At 39.7% G+C, this 23,191-nt stretch overlaps 1 protein-coding gene across 3 annotated transcripts in view; it reads right to left on the reverse strand.

The window, feature by feature from the left end:
• Positions 1–12,022, reverse strand: part of dtnbp1b (dystrobrevin binding protein 1b) — a 33,556-nt gene extending 21,534 nt beyond the window's left edge. Inside the window, exon 1 of one of the 3 annotated variants that reach the window (XM_079367714.1) lies at positions 11,644–12,022. Coding sequence is in view for 2 of the 3 variants with exons in the window: in XM_079367713.1 (XP_079223839.1) it covers positions 11,644–11,689 (46 nt within the window). In the remaining variant the exon portion in view is untranslated. The remainder of the gene's footprint in view (positions 1–11,643) is intronic. The other 2 variants (XM_079367713.1, XM_079367715.1) reach the window with 2 other exon arrangements.
• Positions 12,023–23,191: the final 11,169 nt, after the last annotated feature.

The following is a 23,191-nucleotide window of genomic DNA, read 5'->3' on the forward strand; positions in this document are numbered from 1 at the left end:
ACTGAACTTGAACTTCTACAGTAACACTGTAGAAATTCATCTCCATCACCTTAACAGTTACACCACAACACATCTGTACACAGTATATTGTGAGTGCTAAATAATAAGTGAGCTCTGCGATGCTGGCTATAAAACAGAAGATAAAAGATCAGGTTTCAGGCCTTCCATGGCACATCACTTTATAAGTACACAGTATAAAAGTGTCAGTACATACAAAGCATAAAAGCAATGATCTGATGTACACTGTGAGATAAAATGCAATGCAAATAAAAAGAGATGCAGCGAGTTCCTTTTTTTGTAAGGTTTATTTTTGGGCCTTTTATGTCTTTATTTAGAGATTGGAGAGTGGATCAAGTCAGAAAACAGAGAGAGAGAGTGAAGAATGACACAGGTCACATTTGAACCAGGGCCATCCACTTTGAGGGCTACAGCCTGTGTACATGGGGTTCCCACACTAACCACTAGGCTATAGGTGACCCACCACTTCATATATTTTAGCAACAGGCAAGAAGGAGAAAAAGAAGGATATCAAAAAAGACAACGTAAAAGAAGTAGATTATGACAAAGAAGATGTAAAAAAAAGGGCAAAGAGGACAAGAAGAAGATGAGGAGAAAGACATTGAGGAGGAAGACTAGAAAGGAGGAAACATATAGGATGTAATGTTAAGCGTTCTTGTGCATAAATACTCCATCATCTTTGGTCTGAACGTGTTTTTTTACACAAACACACACGAAACCCCAGCATGCAAAACAGACGAGCACATGTTCCCTTTGATGAATTTTTCATCATGTTAGAGCGAAAGCCAGTCAGGATGAGGCCCTGTACGCAGGTCTTTTAACAAAGAGGAGCTAATAAATGATAGATACGTATACATGCAAGGTCTCTAACTAAATCATCAAGAGATCAAGCAGGCGTTAGGACATCTGGGCAACATGGTTCTTCTATTATTTAAAGTTAAGGTGAACAGGTTGATTGGTTGGCAACACGTGTGTATATGTCCTGGGATCTCCTGGAATCGGTCAAAAGGATTGATCATAAAGGACCTGTGGGATGTAAGGCTGCAGTGACTGATGTAGCTTTGTGTTTTGAATGTCAGAATGTTGCATGTATTATTTCCATGTCCTCATTTTACAGGTTGAGCGGAAAAAAGTCATTCAATGATTCAGTACTTTACTGTGTATTGAGTCATTTTAAACCATAGCTGTGTTTATTATTTACTTCTTAATGAATTCGACCTCACCAATGGAAAATGTTTCAGAATTAGACTTTTATTGGTATGTTACATGTCACATGTTTCAGTTTTTTTTTAAAATATATTTTTGTTGTACAGTGAACAATTGCCGCATCTTATAACGTTTTTGTGGTTAAATAATGACCTACCGTCCATTGAGAATGATATGAACTGTCTGTACATGCTCATATATTCACTTTTAATACTGGTCTCAAAAGAGAGCTAAAAGAGACAGTGTCCTTGTTCGGATTTGAAAGGAACAAGAGACATCTCGTCAGAGGGCGTTGGGTGCTGAACGAGTTCATGATCAACGCATCAACTATTTCTGTGCTTTGATTGAAATCTCGTCAACTAAAAAAAGTCTGCTTCATATATTTCCTCCTTCCTTAAGACTTTTGATCCATGGTTGACAATTTTGATGTAATAAATCCATTTTTATTTCTTAGTCTAGCCATCTTAGTTTTACATCTCTGTGTCAACACTGGAGTCACAGGAGACTTACTTTCTTTAGTCTTTTCCTTTGGACCCCTGCCATTCCTTACCTTTACCTTTATTTAGTAACCTCATTTCCTACATGTACAGCTCAACCAGAAGCTTCTAGCTCCAGTGGATTGGGGGTTATTTTTGTGTATTTAGATTTAGATTAAATGGCAGCCAGATGGGATAATGGATAATAATATGAATCTGTTCCCTACATGTCCTTCAGGAGCTGGCATGGTGTCACCCTGAGGTGACCAAATGATTCTGTGTGTGTCAGTGTTAAGAAGGCAGCAGCATGATTTATTCTGCTCATTTCTCCAGCTTTAAGTCGACGACTCTCTTCATTAGAAATCTGAAAGTTTAAGCAAAAAGCTCCTCTTGCTCCTGTTTCAGTTACTATTGCAGAAGACTTCCCTCTTATCTTAGCATAGTGTGATCATTTACATGCAAGTTCATTCACCTTTAGAGGTTTTTTTTTACATGTATATTTCCGTTTGCCAAAAATGCGATGATGCGATGGGTAAACATGTTTAATTTATGAGAAAATGCAAATCAAGCTGCTGCAGAGGAATTCAGTGAAGGTGACCACTATGTAAATAACATGTCAGCACACAAAGATGAGGCTACAGCAGGCAAACACCACACCTTTAACCTTAAATAAATCCTGGAAGAATTTAAAACTTTCAGTTTTTACTACTTTGCCCTCTGTCCTGTTGCGCATAAAGGATTCCCACAGATGGTTATTTATGCATGACTTTCTTTGCTGTTTCACCTGCAACGCAAAGTGTCCTTTAAAATAAGAGCACTGTCAATGCTAACAGATCACGCCACAGCCTCTGCCTTTGGAGCATGTCAACCCCACTCTCTCCTCCCTGCACTTCCTGTTTGTCTTCAGCTGGCCAATTAATAGAGGCAACAAGCCCCCAAAATAATCTTTATGAGAAAAACAATAGAAATTAAAACGAGCCATTATGTTGTTGAGGCTTTGTAAAATAAGGATGTAAAGGAGTGGAGTTGCATTGCTGAACAAAGGTTGCCATGGTGAAATGCTACTGTTTATTTTTTGTACAGTTAGAAGCTTTTAAATGCAGCTGCTGAGCTCTTACATGCAATTTCCATTTCAGTTATATTCTATATCACTTCAAATAATGTCTTATTCTGGAGGACCGTTCCTCTTTAAACATTTATGCCGTGCTTTCCCACTTATTGGCACTGAGGTGTCATGGAAATTATGTGAATCTATAAAGGAGTTGTATTGAGAACACTTTCACTATCAGGCAGAGCGAGCTTTATCGGTGTGGAAGTCTTCCCCCTAAATATATCAGCTGTGTTTATGTTAGACCCTGACAGAGAAATCAAAAGCTATCACCCACGTCCCTTTGTGTTGCCTTGTTCCTCTTCTCCTCTCTGTCACTGCCTATTTCTCTCTTCATCCCTCTTTTGTAGCCCGCCCCCCCCCTCATCTCCCCCTCTCGTCATTTATCTGTATTCAAAGTGTGCCCCCCTGTCGGCCCCAGCATGAATTGTAAAAGAAAAAAAAAAGAAGCCTAATCTTGGCCGGGGGAGTATTTGCACAGAGATGAGGCAGCATCACACACACACACACACACACACACACACACACACACACACACACACACACACACACACACACACACACACACACACACACACACACACACACACACACACACACACACACACACTGAGCCCCCTCGAGGTATTTGTTCCTCCATACTGTGCCTCCCTCTTTGATATCATCTCATCATCTCACTATTATTTTACTATTCCTCTTCATTTCTCAGATGCCCTTTGGTGCCTACTTAACACTACTGTACGTGTCCTGGGGCTTTGTTATAGTACAACTGCTGCATTATTATCATGAGGTTCAATATTGCTGTCTGGATGAACCCCTTCTGGCTTAAAATTTTCTTTCTCACCTCTAAACCTAAGGCTATACTCATACAGATGACTTTTTTTTTTTTTTTTTTACCACTGGAAGAAATGTTTGAACACATTTGGCACAGTCAGAAGCTTGCAGCCTTTGATCTGAAGAAAAATAGAAAGAAAGATCTCTCGTGTCTTGGTCTGACCTACAGTATCTGGCATATATTGAGGTCACAAGAAAATGGTTGCATTATTAAGAGTAAACTGCGCTGTTATCTCAAGACTTCACCCAAAAAATGGGGATTTCAAATGGGATTTCAAGAAAACAGTTAAAATGAGCTTGTTGGGACAAAATAACATTATTATCACAAGATAAATCAAGATCTCGAGAAAATGACTCAAAGTCGTGGATTATATAAACGTATATGATGCATGCATGTCTATGTCCATATGTCATCCTGAAAGGGATTTTTTTAACATAAAAAATGTATGCTCTGTATACTGTACTATAAATACCGTATCAGTAAATATACGGTGTCATTCAGCAAATACTAATGAACATAAATGGGCCTGTGCTGAATTCTTGTTTAACCTTTGACTTCCTTGTTGTCCTTGTTCTGAGGGAATGAAAGCAATGTAAAACATATTTACAGCCAACAAAGCATATTCTAATTTCATTAGCATAACACTTCTGGTAAAACACTCGATTAGTGGCCCAGTGATGATGCTGCATTGTCTATCCATCTGTTGTTTTGTTTGGTCCGATTTCTTGTTCAGGCCAAACACACACACACACACAGACACGCACACACACCCACACACGCGGTCACCTGTCACACAGCGGGAAACCCTTCCCTCCTCCACAACAACCTGCCTGTTTCCTTTTGTTACCCTCCAAACAGCACTTACAAATCTTTGAATACACAATACGAGGCAATGGTTCAAGAACAGTGTGCTTTAGTGATGTCCTCCTGTAGCCACAGAGATGTGCACATGGTCGTGCACATTTATTTCTGCAGAGTAATGTATAGAGTCAAAGAGGCAGAGTGGGGGCGGGGTCAGGTGGAGAGAGGAGGGAAGTATTGGTTCCATGAACCGGGTACAAATGAATGGTCCTCGAGGGGTTTTATCAGTGTCTGCCTGACCTGAGTTATTTACCCTTATATAAGAACGACGGCAGGGGGTTGGAAGGAGAGTACAGGCTGAAGAAAGCCTTGAAAAGAAGGTTAAAACCTGAGCTGCAACATACAGAATTAGTGATCGCCTTAGTAAGGGAAAAAAAGCTAACGTTACCGTGCATATAGCAGATAGGCAGACACAAAAACAGCAGAGACATTAATAAGTGTTTGCGTGCAATAACTTCAAACTCTGGGGGACTGACAGTATAAACAGTGCAACAGACTCCCTCTCTGTCTGAGTCAGTAAATACTGTCTCTTCAACCATGGACCCAATTAGAACAACTATCTGGCTGTCTGACCACACTGTTACTTCTTCTCTCCATCATTTCGTGTCTTGTTTCCCTGAGGAGTGGGAGGAGAGGAGAGAAAAAAAAAAGCGATAACCCACCTGCTGAGGTACATCACACAGGAATGGAAAATGCAATTCTAAACCATCTGTGACCAGGACTGAAGAGAAGAACACTGATTATATATAGGCTCTTCTTTTTTTTTTTTTTGGTAGTGGTGGTGGTGGGAACGAGAAAAAAGATTGTGTGCTTGGATAGATGGACATGTCTATGAGAATGTAGGATGGTCTGTGTGTTTCTGTGTGTCTTTTGTGTGCAGTATGATTTTAGACAGTCTGTCATCTTGGTCTCCCAGTTTCACATCACCCAAAGGCAGAAATGAGGGGGTGTCTGACAGACTTTAATTCAGATACATCCGTTAGACTCTTGCTTCACATTTCTTAAACACAATAACTGCTGTAAGTCTTTGTGCATAATCACCAACCAGTCACTTTTGTCCCTTTAATTCAAATGTTTACGCTCCCTGTTGATCTGTCCAAGTCTCTATTCTTTTGTCACGCACAGAGCACAGAGTTTAATTTCTCAGCATGACGAGCTGTCGGAGCTCATTTAAAGCTTTGAAACTGTAAAAGAAAAAGAAGTTCATATTAAATGATGGTTAACAGGATAGAAAATGCAGCATCTGATGATCTTTGACTTCAGCTTTTAAGGAAAGTCATCATAAATCTCAGTCAGGATTTCAAATGCATTAACCTTTTAAACGAGAGCGCAGGATTCCTGCTGTGATCTAAACCCAGACTCTGACCTTGTTCTGATTGCACTAATAAATTAAAAAAAGAAACATATTTAAGCCTCACCCACCTCAGTTACTGTTGCCATACTTGTGCTTACATTTTCACACAACACAAAGGCTGTGCAGTTGATGTGTTTACCATCTGTGATTGTGTCTCGAATGAACACAGTTTCTGACATATGTTATTGGTAGATAGCACATTAAGCTAATCTTAGCTCTATGAGATGACTAAAATGAGCAAAATCCAAATTATAGCACTACCAAAATCAGAAGGCCATCTTAAGGTGTTGTCTCCATAAGGCCACAGCCGGACATGAAAACACCCGTACTACTACATATACACACCTCTTTAAATGCCCATGTCACTGCCTGAATATATAGACACAAGTGACAGAGCAGTCCACACTCTAGTGCCACCAGAATAGTTCCAATAGTTCAGTCTGATGTGATTAATTGCATTTTTTCAAAGTGAGATATGAGAGGCTGCCAGAGTTTGTAAAAGTTTTCAGATGAGGCACAGACAGCAAATTCAATCTTTTCCAATTTCAGTAAATTATATTAGGTCTCACAGCCAAGACGTGTTAGAGGGTGGAGAACGTTTTTTCCACAAGAGGACGGCGAGCAATTAAAGAGGCAAAGGATATTTCATTTTATTATTTAGCTGTCATTCTAACACCCTCTCCTGGGATACCAAATATGGAAAACTCAGTTGATGGTCCAGATTCAGTTCCAATATCACAGATCACCACTATTCCACTATTTGGGCACGATCGAAACATGTGAGTCTACTGATGCCTGAGAACATCTGTTGCACATATCCAAGAGGTTTGCGTAAATCTTAAATAATCTAGCTTTACTGAAATGTCTTTTATTTGGGACAAATCAACAAATAACACATCATTCTTGTTGATATTCATGATTAAAAAGTTTATATACACATTTTAACTTACTTTAAATTTGGTACAGATGACTTCCTGTGTTTGTTTTTCCAAAAAGCGTTCCATGTGAGGCTGTGCTTAATTATTACTTGAATAAATAGATATTTCATATTAAATGGATCAGTTTAATTCAATAAAAAAGCTAATTTATTTTATGTTTTATGTTGATAATACATTAAAAATATTTCGACAGTGTTATTTATACAGTTACAAAGGAATCACTGGGATGAAGTGAGCTTGCCCATGAACACGTAAGACATGTTGAATGATTGTGGTGCTACGATATACACAACATGAGCAGTATAAATCTGAAGCAAAAACCTCAAGCAATGCTATTAAAAGGAAAAATAAGAAGCGCTTACTGTGGGTGACAAAGGCCTTGTGTTCCAGTTTTCAGTGTCATTCATTTTTAACAGAGAGTGAAACATCCTGTCCTACAGACACCATAGGCCACCCATCCTCTCCTGCTGCAGTCTGGGATCCCTGTGCAACCTCTGTACCACCGCCACCACCAGAACCACCACCAATTAGCAGACAGTGTGACGGCCCGTCTTTCTCTCCTGCGCCTTTTCATTATTCCTTTTCATTATCTGTAATGTGCTTTTTGGTTTGACAGTCTTTTTAATTCCTCCTTTTTAACAATATTCTTTTTCTATTATTCTCCACTCACTATCATTCTCTGCCTCCTTCATCCTCCACCTGTTATCTTTTTTCGTACCCCTCCCAGACTGCACTCTTCTTCCTCTGCTGGCTTTTCCTGGCTCTCTCATCCTCTCTCCCTGCTCATTGTTCCATCTCGTTTCCCCATTAATGTGCCCGCTTTTGCTTCTCACACTCCCTTCCTTCAGCCTACTGTTTCTCCTAGCTTCCCCCATCCTCTGTCTCAGAGGTCCTCTCTGTCCTCTCCCTTTTTCACTCTCTTTGCAACACATAACATCTCCAAAGCATCTTTGCTGGGAGACGGCTCCTCCTCCAATCTAATTGAACAGGGATTATCATGGTGTAAGAAACCCTGGGAAAAGAACAGTTGAGTAAACAATGTGAGTGTTGAGAGAGGAGACATCATACTGGAGGTTTGTCAATCAGACCTGTGAAGCCAGGTGGACACTACTGGCAGCACAGAGTGAAAAGAAACAGGACGTAGCTAGACATTTAAGGGTAACACAAGAGAATAAACGAAAAGATCAAGTGATGTCGTCATGGCTCAGGCACTTGTGTTGTGCACACTTGTTGCAGTGTGAATGCAAAGTCTCTGCACACATGCATCAGTTATGCAACATTGTGAGCACCGTATAGAGCTCGATTTTCTCATGGAAATGAGGTATGGACACTAAGGCACACAGATAGTATAGTACCTACTATATACTATCTCTATCTATATATCTCTATCTCTATCTATCTATCTATCTCTCTCTCTCTCTCTCTCTATATATATATATATATATATATATATATATATATATATATATATATTTTTTTTTTTTTTTTTTTTTTATTATTATTATTATTTTTTTTTTTTTTCATTTGCAACCAACAGGAACACAATTTAAAATGGGTGAAGGTTAAAATGTGATAATTCTGTCTTGTGCAAGATTCTGTCCGTGGCATGATCTAACTCCTCAGAAATATTTTTCCATCTGTCACAAAATCCATCTTTAAAGACTATTAATACCATCACTCGCAGCTTCACCTCTATCATCGGCTTCAAAGTGTAAATGTGATGCTCACATGAAGACACCTCTAAGTGTACAGGATCTGTGCTCATATGCTAATTATCGAGCTAACTGCATGTTAATGGGAGATGAAGGAGTTCAAACACAGAACATAAATACACAGTTTGTCAGTCACAGGAGAAAAAAGGTGCACATGGGATCCAGACATGCGTTTTTAATAAAAACAGTATTACTTACAATAAGTGTTTAAACTATCCAGCACAAGCAAATATTTGTTTGTCCTTAAAAACAACTAAAGTGCCATGCTGCTGCCTGATAAATGTCACATCTTACAAACTGCTGCCACCTTCTTTATTTTTTAATTACTCAACAGTGTCTCAGCACAATAAATAGATTGATTGCTAATTCCCATTGTAAAATGTCACCCGAACACAATTGTGTGGAAAAAATCTTTAGCTTGCTGACAAACAAATACGTCTATACTTATTTTTGCTGTCGTAGTCGGTTCCTAAAAAGTGCCTATTGCGTTTTTTTCTGCACTAAGAAACCACAATACTGATAAACCTTTAAGTGCTTGACCAAAAAAAGCTACAATACTTTCAGCAATTTTTCTTCAATTTATTCCTGAAAACTTTAATGCTCTTGGAAAAAAGTGTTCCTTCTGGCAGGAGTAGAAGTCAAGTTTGCTCAAGCCTTAAGCCATCAGAGAGAGCGCAGAAGCCAGCTACTGTACCAGATTTCAATAGTCCAGACCCCACTCATTAAAGCTGCACAAAAGACTAATCACATCTGCAGCGCTTTGATTTACATGCAATTAAAGTTTCATGTGAACCCAGATAAACCAGACAGGAGGAGAGTGGAGCGAGGAGAAGGATGAGAGAGAAAGAGAAGGAGGAAGAAGAGGAGGAGTGCTGAGGGGAGACCGTGGAGTGGAGGATTAAGGAACAGATGAGACACCATGCAGAGAAGAGAGCAGATGAATGGAGCGACCAGGGGCAAAAAAAAAAAAAAAAAGTGGGGGACAGAGAAAAGAGGATAAAAGAGGATGAAAGGAGAGAGTGGAGGGAGAGAAGGAGGAGAGGTGAAGCAAGCCATCATTTGGCAGGAGAAGTGATGACACAGCACATCCATCTCTGTGGCAGGTGCCTGCTGTTGCTCCTTTCCAGAGGACACACACTAGCAGGGAGAGAGAGAGCACTGCTGCTGCAGCATTAGACTGTAATATTACAAAAGAGTCAGACTTATCTAAAAATATAACCGCCTTCACAATAAAGGGCTTAAAACACAAGTCCATAAATAGTCTATAACTTTGCTCTATTTCTGTGTGGCATTATGTAACTACAATTTCTTATTCAAGGATGTGATTTGAAGTGGTAATTAGTTTAGATAAGAACACATTATTTAGGCTTGCTTTGCCTGTTTGGGCATGTTTTTCTAAAATTAACACCAAAGGACAATTTTTATTAAAGCTCCTTTGTTCATTATTTTCAATCTTTTAACTCCTTAAATCTCCATTTTTCTTTTTCTTCTATTTTTAAAGCTGCCACATAGCCAAGGCAATAGATGTTTTCCCTCCAGATTCTGCGCTTGGTGATGTAACATTACAGTTAGTAAATCAGTAATCGTAGCCCGCGGCCTCTTGATATTTCACTTTGAAAGCACCGCTCCATAAGAAGGTAATGTGATGGATGGGTCTCGACGTGGAACAAACAAGTCGAGTTCAAAGCAAGGCAGCTGAGAGCCAAACATGTTCAGGCAAAATGAGACACACAACAATAAAGCAGCACATGAGTCAACCAAATAATCATATATGCAATGATGTCACTATTAAGACACAAAAGTGTAAACAGTCATAAACACACAAGGTGTCTGGTGTGGGTGAGTGTGTCATTGTGTGATCATCAACACATCACGCAGACACACAAAAAGCTTTCCAGGAGAGTTATAAGCAAGGTTGGGCAGTAAATAACATCCTGCAAAATAACAAGACGGGGAATGAAAGCGAGAGGAGGAGAGGGGGGGTGGGAGCCATTATAATGAAGCAATAAAAGGAGACCCAATTTCCCAGATGTGATCTGTGCCTCAGTCAAGCCAGTCAATGAGTGCATGTGTGTGTGAAGGAAATTTTCTGTTTGTTCGCTCTGAGTTCTCAGATGACTCAAAATGAGTCACATCATTTAATCAATCACCCACTAACAGTACAGCAATCCTTCAGTTTTGCGTGTGTGTTTTTCAGGACACAATCAAGTGAAACATTCAAAATGCAGAGGGATCCCACCCACTTTCACCCATCTACTTACTAACACACTTAAGTGTTGGAGTGTTAAAGTATATACATCATCTCTGACCTGTCCTGCAGTTTCAGTTACAGAAACCGTACAAACCTTCAGGAGAGAGACAGAAATATACTTGAAAAAGCCAACGCAATCCATCATTGACAGAATTGAAAGAGAATCCAGAAAAGAGATAAAGACGATGGACTGAATTATCGTATCTGTCAAAGTGAAACTGCCTGTGCCGTCTTTCCAGGATCAAAATAAAATATTCATCAGAGTAGTGGTGAATGGCATGAGCACTCATCGCCTCTTTCCCTCCTCCTGAAAAGATGCAGCTGGTTCGGTTGTCAATCGCTGCACAACACCTCCCCAATAGTTCGACAGCTGGAGGCGCTCCAGGGAATATGTAAACACACTCATGCCTGTTCCCACACATTGCACACTCCCACATTATACACACCTCCGAGGGCTATCTTTCCATCATGTAAACAAGCATCTGCACAATATAGCATGCATGATCTCCTTTTCTTTTTACTATCATCATGTGTTATATATGTACCACACAGTATTACACCATTGCACTCCTGTCACTCCTACTGACTTTCTTACTTGTCTTTCTCACACAGACACACACACGTAAAACAGACTTAACGTTCCTGCTGCATACTTCTTTTCAAATCTCTAATAATTCATTTGTTGTTGCATTGCCTTTAACTGCATCTCCTCTCCACCTTGGCCTTTAAACCAAAAAAAAAAAAAAAAAAAAAAGACTAAATATTCATGGTGGAGAAAAAAAAGATAGGTTTCAAATAAAAACCTGTGCCCCATACATATTTAACAGAAATACACATGTATTACCACTCCCAATTCCAGCAAAAAGAAACACAAAGTCACTTACAAGAGTTCCTCTGGCTCCCGTCTGTCACTCCAGGCGACGTGGACATCCCTGCAGGATGCTTTTTACCCTCACAAGATAACCAAATTGGAGGCAGAGGGTGGGAAGTGTCAGCAGCACGACGATAGTACGCTTAAAAACTCCGCCGATCACAACAACACCTGCCCACTATGCATCCTCACGCTGTCTCTCACTCTGCACACATGGTCCTCCATACAAACGATGCTGCAGAGACGCTCGCGGGCACATTCACATGCAGGTAAACCCAAACAATTGAAAGGCTCAGCACTCTCAAGGAAACCGGGCACCAAGGAAAACATACACATGCATGTATGGATCGGCACTGCACCAGTGTGTCTAGCTCTGGTTGTGTGGAGGCTGCTGAGGCTGACAGTGGAGCGAGAGAGAGAGAGAGAGAGAGAGAGAGAGAGAGAGAGAGAGAGAGAGAGAGAGAGAGAGAGAGGGGAGTAAAGACAAGTGGAGCATACCACTAGCTGCAGGAGAGCGAGGGAGGAGGGGACAGGAGGAGATGGGGGAGGATGGAGCGAGGGGGTGCGAGAGAGGGAGTGTGCGAAGGGAGGATGGGAAATAAGGAGCACAGATATTTATTAGTTTGTTCGTGTGTTGGCTGTGCATGTTTTTATAACTCATGAACACATTTTCCTCTGACATTTTTAACTCAAAATAATGTGCCTGTTATCCTTACCTGCATATTTATAACCCTATTATGTTCATGTGAGTGAAAACCGGGGGAGAGGTAGCTTTTCATTGAGGTGAAAATGAAAAACTTGATGAAGAGGAAGCAGAGTCAAAAAATGTCAAGCAGACAAAACAGACTCTCTTTAAAAATGGTAAGGTGCCCCTATCATGTATGATCGTGTACACAAAAACAGCTTCACACCATCTGAAGTGTATAAGACACTTGTGCCCACACCCACTCTTGTCTGCCGCCAGTGCCTGAGGGGGGGACATAATAATCCTCCTCATTAGCATGATGCTGTGAAGAGCGTCACAGTTCTACCTATAGCTTTATCTCCTCCGCTCGTCCTTCACTAACCCCTCCCCCTGCTCTGTCTTTCTCCTGTTTTTGATGCATGTGAAGTGCAAATGATGGAAACCCCTAAAGACCCTTTTCTTGCCTACATCACTTCTAGTGCCATGCTTTGGTAGAATTTGAAAGAATTGCATTTGAAGAGTAATTGAGACCTTGTGTTTCTCTTATTCAATAAATTCCTGAGAATATTGACTGAAAATAAGGATCCCGTAATAAGGAACTTTTAAATTGTGACCTCTCTACCGCCTACTGTGGACGAAGTGGCATGACTTGCCTGTTTGCTGGTGTTGTCTTGTTCATGGGGGCTTGTCTGACAAGAAATCGAATCATACTTTCTTTTAACAGTCAAACCTATCAGTCAGGGTGAAATGTTGTTCCATATAAAGTTAGAAAATCTACTTCAGTGTGCTCGTCTAACACCTACCCTGAAGCCAGCAGGAACATGAATTAAAATGTACACCTAAAAATCATGAATTTTCTTCCGAGTTGTATGATTTGCTTTTGTAAGACATAAAGACAAATCAGTACTCTGATTATTTCATTCTTTTTCTTGACCTGCAGAAAAAACCTAACGACATATGACTTGGAGTCATAAAAGGGATGCGAGTCACTCTGAAGAAAAATTAAACCCTCAAGCTTGAGCACAAACACTCACACACCAAATCCACATAAAGTCAACTCTAGCCTCCATCTTAATGACACATCACAGCACTGAAAGCTTGAAGCGCTGTTGTGCAGTTAAAAAAAAAAAAAAACAGAAAAAGAGACAAACACCAAAACCCACAATCGATAGCATTAGATACAGCTGTGCAGGTTGCTTTGCAGGGAAGTAAAACAAAATCTCATAAGCCTCTTAATTAGCTGTGGGTGATTATTACTGCACCACAGAAGGAGATGAGGGAGGGGTCGGGAGGTACACAGAGTGGACTTCAAGATGGACCTCATGCAGGAGAATAAAGAGAAATTCTTCAAGAGATAATTGGAGCCTTAGGAACCTGAGAAAAGACTTAAAAAATATGACGACAACCCACAAAATAACTGTATTGCTTAGTTTCAAGTGTTTTTATTGTTAAAGGAGCAACAAATATAGAATGCATGGCAAAGCACTGACATGCAATACCCAGACAAAAAAAACAACAATTCAAGGTTTTAACCAAGGATTCGTACATCTTCTTTCACACTAGCGATTCTTCACTGTAACGTTTGTCACATTCACATGTATTCAAGTAGCATTCTTTTACTACCACGTCAAAGACAGCCCTGTGAGACTCAGCCCCATACATCCAAGGCCCTGCATCCACAGCACTTCTCACCACTGACTGATGAGACAGGAAAAAGCCTTGAGCAAAAAAAAAAAAAAAACAACTCTGACAATGTTAGCCAGCACATAGCCGTGACCATCATACGAGGGAGTGGGTGGTAAATGTATGATTCATCGGGATGGGACCGCGAGGCAGCACTTTTACAAGTCCAGCAAAAAGATTCATTAGATCGAGCCAACATTTGAATTTTACACATTCAAAAACGTATCGGATAAAAGCTGAAACCTGTGAGAGCATTCTTTTAAAAAGAGTTTCAGCGGCCAGTTTTCAGACTCGACAGCAGAGGTCGAGTGTGCTTACATTATAGGAAACATTGAAAGTTGTGGGTGACAATTACGAGGGGAGAGAGAGAAGCTAATTTCCCAGGAGAGAAACCTTTCATATTTGCTTGCAAAGCGGTCTGAGATTGATAGTACCATCTTGCAGCATCGTCTTAAGAGTTACAATGCAGCTTTGTGGTAAAAAAGACTATCGAGCTGGGACAATAACAAAGCCAATAAATGGTTCCTTTGCTCTCATTAGCTGAAAGATTCCTCTACCATTCATATTTCCACTTCCATCTTGAGTTTAAAGAGCCTGTGTTTAATGTTTGCTCCAACATGAATCACTTGGTTGGTGTAAAAACGTGTGGGTGTGCAGAGAAAAATGAAAATCTACTGCACTGTAAACTTGAATGTGTAACTAAACTGTGCATAACGTGCAACGTGCCTTGACACAAACAACAAATGGGACTTGTGCATCAGAATGTTCAATGCACATCTATGCTTAAAGTACAGCAGCAAGCACTACTTCACAAATCACAGTAAATGTTGCAGAGCAACCGAAAGTCGTTATTTCCTCTAAACCTCCATTATAAATCCTCCCTCTTTAATTCAGAGAGTGACACAGCAAGTTATTAAGCAGCATTGTTTGGCAGATAATGAGATTTTCAGGCAGTCTGCTTACAACTCACACTGCCTGTAGGGACAGCATACAAATACAAACCCAGCCAAATGCATGGCCACAGACACACAGTGAGGAGTTTATAACTAAACAGGAAGGCAATTAAACATTTCCTTTCCTCCATCTTGAATCCTCATTTCGATCTTTTTCTCTTTAATCACGACTCCCTATGCAATCACAACCATTATTAGACATGTTTTTTTCTTCCCATTTGTCACCTGACCAACTAATACTAAAGCTTACAAACACACCGAGCCCTCACTTGACAATACTGCCAAGTGTGCTGAGAGAACTGACAGAAAAGAATGAGAGCAAAGACACAAAAATACAGTTGCCTTGGAAACTGACATCCTGCAATCCAGTTTTTATGTAATCTACACAGAGACATGCCAAATTCTCCAGGCCATCCATAAACTTTTCAACTACCCTGTCCTAAAGTCGAAGAAAAATGTGAAGTTTGCTGCATCATTGATTTCATTATTGACAGGGGGGTTCACCTAATGGATGATCCCACTAGAAGAATATGCATCTCTGATTTTGCTATAATGTGAATATTTGACTTTAAATCAATGCTATGGGTCGGTTCAACAGAATGACAATGTCACCGAAAGAGCCGAGAAGAACTTAGTGAAGAGCAGCAAACATAATTCAGCAGTTTAATGATGTGCACAGAGGTCATGGCGGTCGCATGCACACAGTGTCTGGTCGTGCACAGGACAGAGGATATTAACATCACAGCGCTTTCCCACTGGCTCAAGGTGAATCCTCATTATACCCTGCTGTGTTCTCACAACAGCTTATTTGGACTTTATGCAGAAAAAATACTCAAGGAGCTGACAGGAGAAACTCAGCTTAAAATCTGTGTTTTTTCACACATGCAGCTCCTTCTGGAAATATCAGATGTTTTTTAGAGAGCTTTCTGTGACTGTGATAGCCCTACTTGATAGATCCATTTCAATTCAAGTTATTGCAGCAATGTATCGCCAGCGTTCATTCCTGCAGTTTAACAATTGTTGTTTACTTTGGTGTTGCCATCCTCTAAATAAACTGCAACACGTTGAGGTCCAAAAACAACACTTCTGGTTTGATGAATAACTGACAGGCTGCGATATTTCAGGTTTATCAGCATTGTAAACATTATTTTTCAGCGTCCAAGTCCTGCTCAGTCCTGTCTTGTGTTACTGGATTGCTGCTCAATTGACTGAAGATTGTTATTGACTCCAACTCCATCCTTCCTCACACACACACACACACACACACACACACACACACACACACACACACACACACACACACACACACACAGAAGGGAAGAAGTGTATGATCTGCCAAAGACTGACTGATTACAAAGGTGATTCAGGAGTTGTTTTAACTCTTAAGTCTATGGAAAGTACTTTCAGACAGAAGGCAGCCCTCACTCACTTGTGCTTACTTTTTTTTTTCTTCCTAACTCAGCCAGTTGGGAGCAACCACAAGCCTTAAGATGTTTGAGGAAGGCCCCAGACCTACACTTTGCAATAAAAAAAACTAATTCAGGCTAATGCTCCTGCTGCAGGTGCTGCCTTCAAAATTCAAAGAGCTGTAAATCTGAAGTGGTGTCTAGAAATCTGAAGAAGAGTTGAGCAGCAGAAAAATCCCCGGCTGATTTTCTCCACAGTGGGCAAAATGAGAATGCACCAAGTGGATAAAGGACATGATTTCCCATTCTTCAAAAGGTGCCATAGAACTCAGCCACAGACTTTCCTATGAAGGGCTTCTGTGAACTTGCCTCCTGAGATATACAAACTGTTAAAATCACTAAGCCACATAAGGCAGAATTGCTTATGGTTTTGTATCCACACCCTTCGTTTTTGCGAGTGTAGTTCAGTAACCTGAGAGGACGTTTCTGTCAAGTCACTGCTCTTTCACGCCGAGAGGAGAAGCTTAATATGGTCAAAGATCCCTGTGCCTCCCCTGCAGCCTCAGGTGATCCCTTTTCAGAGCACGCCCGGCTTGGCAGAGCAAGAAAAGACCCGCAGTGCAGCCGGAGGGATTACACATCCCAGCTGCCCGGAGAATGCCAGAGCGAGCTGGGGGACATCGCTGTGGAAAACCACATGCAGGCTCCTCGGCTTGATCTGCTGCCATCGTCACTGCCACCTGGATAGGTGGCGAGGAATTAAATGGAGTGACGAAAAAAAAACACTTTACCACCACGACAAAAATGACCAATTCTGATTTACAAAATTGGTGATCGCGCACTGGTGTCAAAATATGTACTTTAAAAAAGGCACTGCTTATATTTTTTTTACCAGGATTATCTATCAGGGGGAGACGTACAAGTATTTTATTTCTCTTTTTTTTCAAGGTTGGCTTTTTGTCATTTATGAAAGAAAACGACTTCAAAAATTATTCTTTTTTTTTTTTTTTACATTAGATGAACTTAAACATACAGTATAAATAAAAAACAAGAACAAAAGGTGACGTTGAGGCTCGTAGGGTATCCTGGAAGTGATTCTCTCGGCTACAAACAAAACAAACCTAGCATAGAGTACATTCACTTTGCTTCTGTTTTCTACTTTTAGTAAACTTTCTCTCTTTTTTAGTTAAGATGAATGTCATACTGTAAGGTATATCTAACCCAACTAATAAGGGAGCTAATATACTATACACAACATTATATGACTTTTTTAGAACATTTTTTTGGCATTAACTGCAGGCATGGGCTTTTAATTATCCTCCAAGCTCAGAGTGAACTTTTTAAAGCAAAGAGAAAGCAGACATAGGGCAGGAGAGAGATTAAAGGTCATAAAAAAGAGAGAAACACTATTAAAGATAAACAGTATAGCCATATATACTCTTTAATATTGAGATGTACATATTGTATTTATAAGATGGATTACTTGTATGCACACTAGCATATATTAACAGGGATGTCTGTGCTAATATTGTAATTTACTGAGTTTCTATTTCATAAAGATACCCATCTACATTTATGTGTAAACGTGTGATTACAGTTTATGCTTTGTTTTGAAAAGAACTCTGTTTATGAGTCTTTTTTATGTACAACTGGAGTATAAAGTGGTTGTTGTGCTGTAGCTCCAGGCAGAGAGAATAAACTTAAGCTAACACGTAAAAACAGTTGCTTGCTGTATTCCCGAATCATTTGTGAAAGTAAGTCAGCCCTTATCGTAGCACATTATTCTTCAGCAGCTTCTTTTCTCCTTCTCTTTTCTCTTGTCCCTGCTTCTCTCCAGTGAGTGCAAATCAACTTTCGAAGTGTTTGAAAATGTCCTTATTGCAATCTGATGAAGGCCATCTTAGACAAAGGTGGACAATTGTTGCCAGGCAACTCCACACCTCAGGCAGTTTGCTTTATCTTTTTCTTTTTCTCTATTTTGGATGACATTTTCTTTGACATTAGCACAAAATAAGAGCAGTTTCATGTTGGTTGTGGGTATCTTATTGGCAGTGAAGATGAACATCAAAAACACAGAGGACTTACATCGGAGACGGTTGGAAGATTGGCAATGACTGCTGGGATTGGATCCAGGGAAAGGTGGGTGGAACAAGGGACTGAAGAGGAGGACTAAAAAGAAGAGAGTGATGGAAGGAAAAGTCAAGGAGACGACTTTGGATAGACGCTTTAAAAATGAACCAACAAAAGATATGAAAGTTTATATCCAAATTACCATTCTGATCACATATGGCCGACACTTTCTTTCCCCCAAAAAGTCATGTTTCAGTAATGATTCAACATCACATTAGTTTTAATTGTTCATATTTGAGGTGTTTCTTGAGTATGAATACCAATATGTTGTTCTACTTACAGTATCTTTTCTACTACACTTTCAATATGCAATATATTTTTTACTTTTGGCAAGTCAGAGAACACATTACAAGGTCATTACCTTGTTAGAAATATTCATTTCGTTTCATTTAATAATTTTATTTGAGGTAGAGCATGAAAAATAGAGACTTTAAGATGCTTGCCGTATAGATGCCACTGCTTTAAGCCTGGGAGTACGAGACAGTTCTAAAAAAAATAAATAAAAAAAAGTAGAAGATCCACAACAGTTGCTGTACTCTGATGGCAACATTCAAGCTCCTATCATCATCTTGTCTTGAATGCCACACTGAACAACAGCTGTAACAGTTTTTCTGTCAGGGGAGCGGCTGGCAGACTGCATCAAACAGGTAAAGGTAGTGATACAGACAGATACCCCTGTACCTGTTCACTTTCATTTCAAGGAGATGGAATAAAAATGTACTGACAGGACTCATCCCCTCAAGACACACAGTGAACTCTAGACATGTTTTTGTTGTGACATATGTATATATATATATTAAAAAAACATGCACACAGTGGATTTTCACGTCCTTATGTAACCACGTCAGCTGACTCAGAGCGAATTCATAGTCAGAGCTGCGGCCTGCAGGAGCAAAGAAATAAAGCTCACATTTTTTGCGAACACACAGTCACAAATGTTCAAACATAAAGTGACTCACACACACTTACTTTTCAAAGTTGTCACAGGCACAGTCAGCCGGTCTGGATTTCACCAGTGGGGCCATCTGTTCTTGCGTTGGCCAATATGAGGAGACGCAGACTCAGGAATCATTAAGGATGCAATATGGCTCCATGTTCATCTCCAGCCTTCATCATTTCCATTGAAAATGAGCCACTGGGCAAAGGAGGAAGAGGGAGACATTTTGTCATTAACAAGAAAAGAACATTTTAAAGGCCATTTTGCTGACTGTAGGAAGAAGTTGAATGAGGCTTAACAGGTTTCAGGGAAGGATGAATTAAATAAAAAGAAGCTTTTCACAAGGAAAACTGCCCATTAATGCTTTCATTTGAGTATTAACCCATATTGTGACATTTGAGTGGCTCGAATGTCACTGATGTCATCACATTTTCTGTATTACTCTTGAAGATGATGGAGACCAAATGGCGACCTCGAGGGCTAAATATTAAATCCATTGAGAGGGGGTTTCTCTAGTGGCCACTTGAGGGTGGCTCCAAAAGGAGTCAAGCCTCATTATGCCCCATGAATAAAACTTTCCGACAAAATGACTGGCTATAAATCCATTTAAAGTTTATGATGCAGAGACATCTTTTCAGTTCAGTTTGTATGTCTGGAAAACAAGCGGATGCTTTGAAATGCACACAATGGCAAAGCTGCATCATTTTTTGTTAGTTATTGGATTCCAGCTTTCATCAGTTCAGAAGATTTGATTTTAGTTATATGTGCTAACTTCTCCTTGGCCTCATGGTTTGCCTAGTGATCACACTTGAATTTGAGAGTTTCAATTAGATCCTCCCACTTTACACTTCCCCACACAAGCTGCCATGTTACTGCAAAACCACATACCCTACTCAGCCTAAAGCATACAGAGTCTCCTCATGTTTTTAAAGTACAGTGACCTCCTGATCTGTTCTGCAACCGACCACAAATGCTTCAGGCAATGACTGACCTGCGCCACTACCCTTGTTATCATGTTGAATTTCACCCATTTTAACCCGCACAGGCAGCCTTTTTGATGGGCTACATTAAACCATAAAAATCTGCCTTTTATACGTGACTTGATCCCCCCCTCTCCTCCCTTAATAAGTGGCCGAGTAGCTTCAAAAGCGAATGGCTTCTCCTGTAGTAAAGACTATTCTATTTCAACAGGAATAATGCAAGATGACAAAGTGCTACACAGCTGAATTTAAGACTATCTTCTTTACTTACATGCAATGTCCAAAATGTATCATGTCTGAAAAAAAATCAACCTTGGTTTTCATTGAAAATCTTGAATAATCCTGCTATACAGACATAACAATTTAATACCACTATCCAGTACATGTCATTTCCCCAAATTTCATAGGAAAAAATGGCCCTCTGTTATGCAATGGGTGATAATAACTCATGTAAAATGCATGAGCTGCATTTCTTTATCTGGTAAAGTGATATTTTTTCTTGCCCCTATCAGGTTCAGTAACATCACACTGGACCTGCAGACAATGAAGATCAGACTGTGTGTGGAAGTGAAATGGAAAAGTCTCATGCTGGGGGGAGATAATGGCAACGGCCTATTAAACTCAAAGACTTGAACACCCGAGGCAAGGGATTTCCTTTGAACTACAACAATGTAAAGTCCTTTCAGGGCGTAGAGTAAAAAAAAGCAACAAAAAAAAACACGCAGACTTGAAGCTTGCAGAGGACCCTCCCCCTCCACTGGTATCATTATAAGATGTTATGTAATCATCCAGTAAACATGACTGCGATGGACACAAGTAATTACTATGTGTACTGTGTGCACATGTTTGGTTCATGCATGCTAATAGTTAAAACCAGAGCGTGACGAACAAGAAACACATCACAAACATTTGTTATATTTCAGTGTCGTTAAAGCATGCACCATTATCTTTGAAGAACTGTGCATACAAAACAAAGCTGAGTAAAAAGTTCCATTTCATTGGACTAGCTGGTCAACTTTAATTGTCATATATATATTTTTTTCTGCTAAGGCCGTGTTCAGGAGTATGAGTTACGGATGTGTTATAGATTGTACGCTAACATAGCTTATACTGTACATATGAACGTATTTAAGTAGGTATCTTATCTTATTTTTTTTACATTTTGTACACAGTTTTCTTTTCCTTAAAAGAAGGGAAGGTTATATGTGTGTTTCTTCCAGCACCTTTTCATTCTTATAAAAAAACATGACAATAAAGATACATTGTACACAGGACACGTTGTACAGATTAATGAAGAACTGGATAAAAGAAATCAAATGAAAAAAAAGTAAAAAAAACAGACTTTCTAGTGTAGAAGTTCACCATCAAAAAAAAAAACTTCAACATTAAAGTATCTCATTAATGCCCTGATTAAGCCTCATGTATTGTGAATTGATTTCCATTAGTAATAGGAAGAGATGTCACGTTGACATTAGGATAACAGGAAAAGTTGATATAATCCGTGTCCTTAAATATGTCAGACAAATCATTCTAATGTTTGATACAATATTAATCAAGCACCCACAAGCTTAACAATACTTTTATTTACACAGCAGATGTCTTTGCTCTAGAATCCATAAAGTTGTTAACACATTTCAGCAGTTAAGTGTGAAATTGTTAAATGAGATTGCACAAAATAAAACTACTCAGAAGATGGCAACAGCAAGGAGACAATTGTGGGAGAATGTGGCATGAATACAAATTCGAGGGAATGATTGGCTTTCTCTGTTGCTGCTTCTGACTGCAGCATTGTCATTCAGGCAGGAAGCTCAGTCAAAAAAAAAAGATAAGTTAATGGCCTCGAAGCAATTTTAGTATTTCATGTACATTCATTAATGTAGCTGTGAGTTATACATTTTTAACACATAAAAAAAGAAAGAATGTCTGAAAGTTAACCATACATCTCCATGATATACATATATATATTCTCCCCTGACAACTTCCATTGATATCAAACATAAACTCTATCTGAAATGTAGTATTTAAACCGGCGCAGCTTCAGTATCTTCTTCTTAGACATTTAAATGAATATGGCAGTGTCTCATACAGGCAGGATTCTTCAGCTGACTTATCTATGAAGGTTTGAATGGAACCTCATATATTCAGCACTGTATGCCAGTGAGCTGAGTGTAAGCATGCATTACCACCTACACTAGCGCCACACGTTTCTTCAAACTACAGTAAGTTTTTTCCAGTGGAACAGAAAACACATTTGTTCCATTTCTGCCGTCACTCTTGTGCTCTGAACTGTAAACAGAAGCACATAACAAATTTAAAGACAATGATGCTGGCTGCTAACATGTCAAGAAGCTGCAGGTCTCTTCTGCATTATATTCCTTGGGATGCTTTGAAAGGGAATCTGTTGTGATCAAAGGGAAACCTAACTTGCAGTGTATTATTCTTGTATGCTCATGCTCGATTTCATTTTTCATTAAAAAAAAGATACTGATGTCATGAAGGGGAAAAGCTCTAGAGATACTGAAACCTTGTGGTGGCCACTTTCCTCTGTAACTACTCTACTGCATATGTCCATATCTATAAAGAAAGAAAGAAATCATGCCCAGCATGTCATACGCTAAATAACAAAACTCCTAGGTTGGGTTACACAACACGGAATTTAAACTCAGTTTTTTGTGGTTGGTTGGAGCTCCTTGTTTGTGGTGTTTGTCCTATTGGTGACTGAGGGTCAGTGCTTTAGCTTTGGCATGAACATGGGGATTGGGCTTTTAAAGCTTCTGTTGAACTTAT

The sequence above is a fragment of the Symphodus melops genome, assembly GCF_947650265.1.
Source record: "Symphodus melops genome assembly, chromosome: 18".
NCBI classification, from domain to species: Eukaryota; Metazoa; Chordata; class Actinopteri; order Labriformes; family Labridae; genus Symphodus; species Symphodus melops.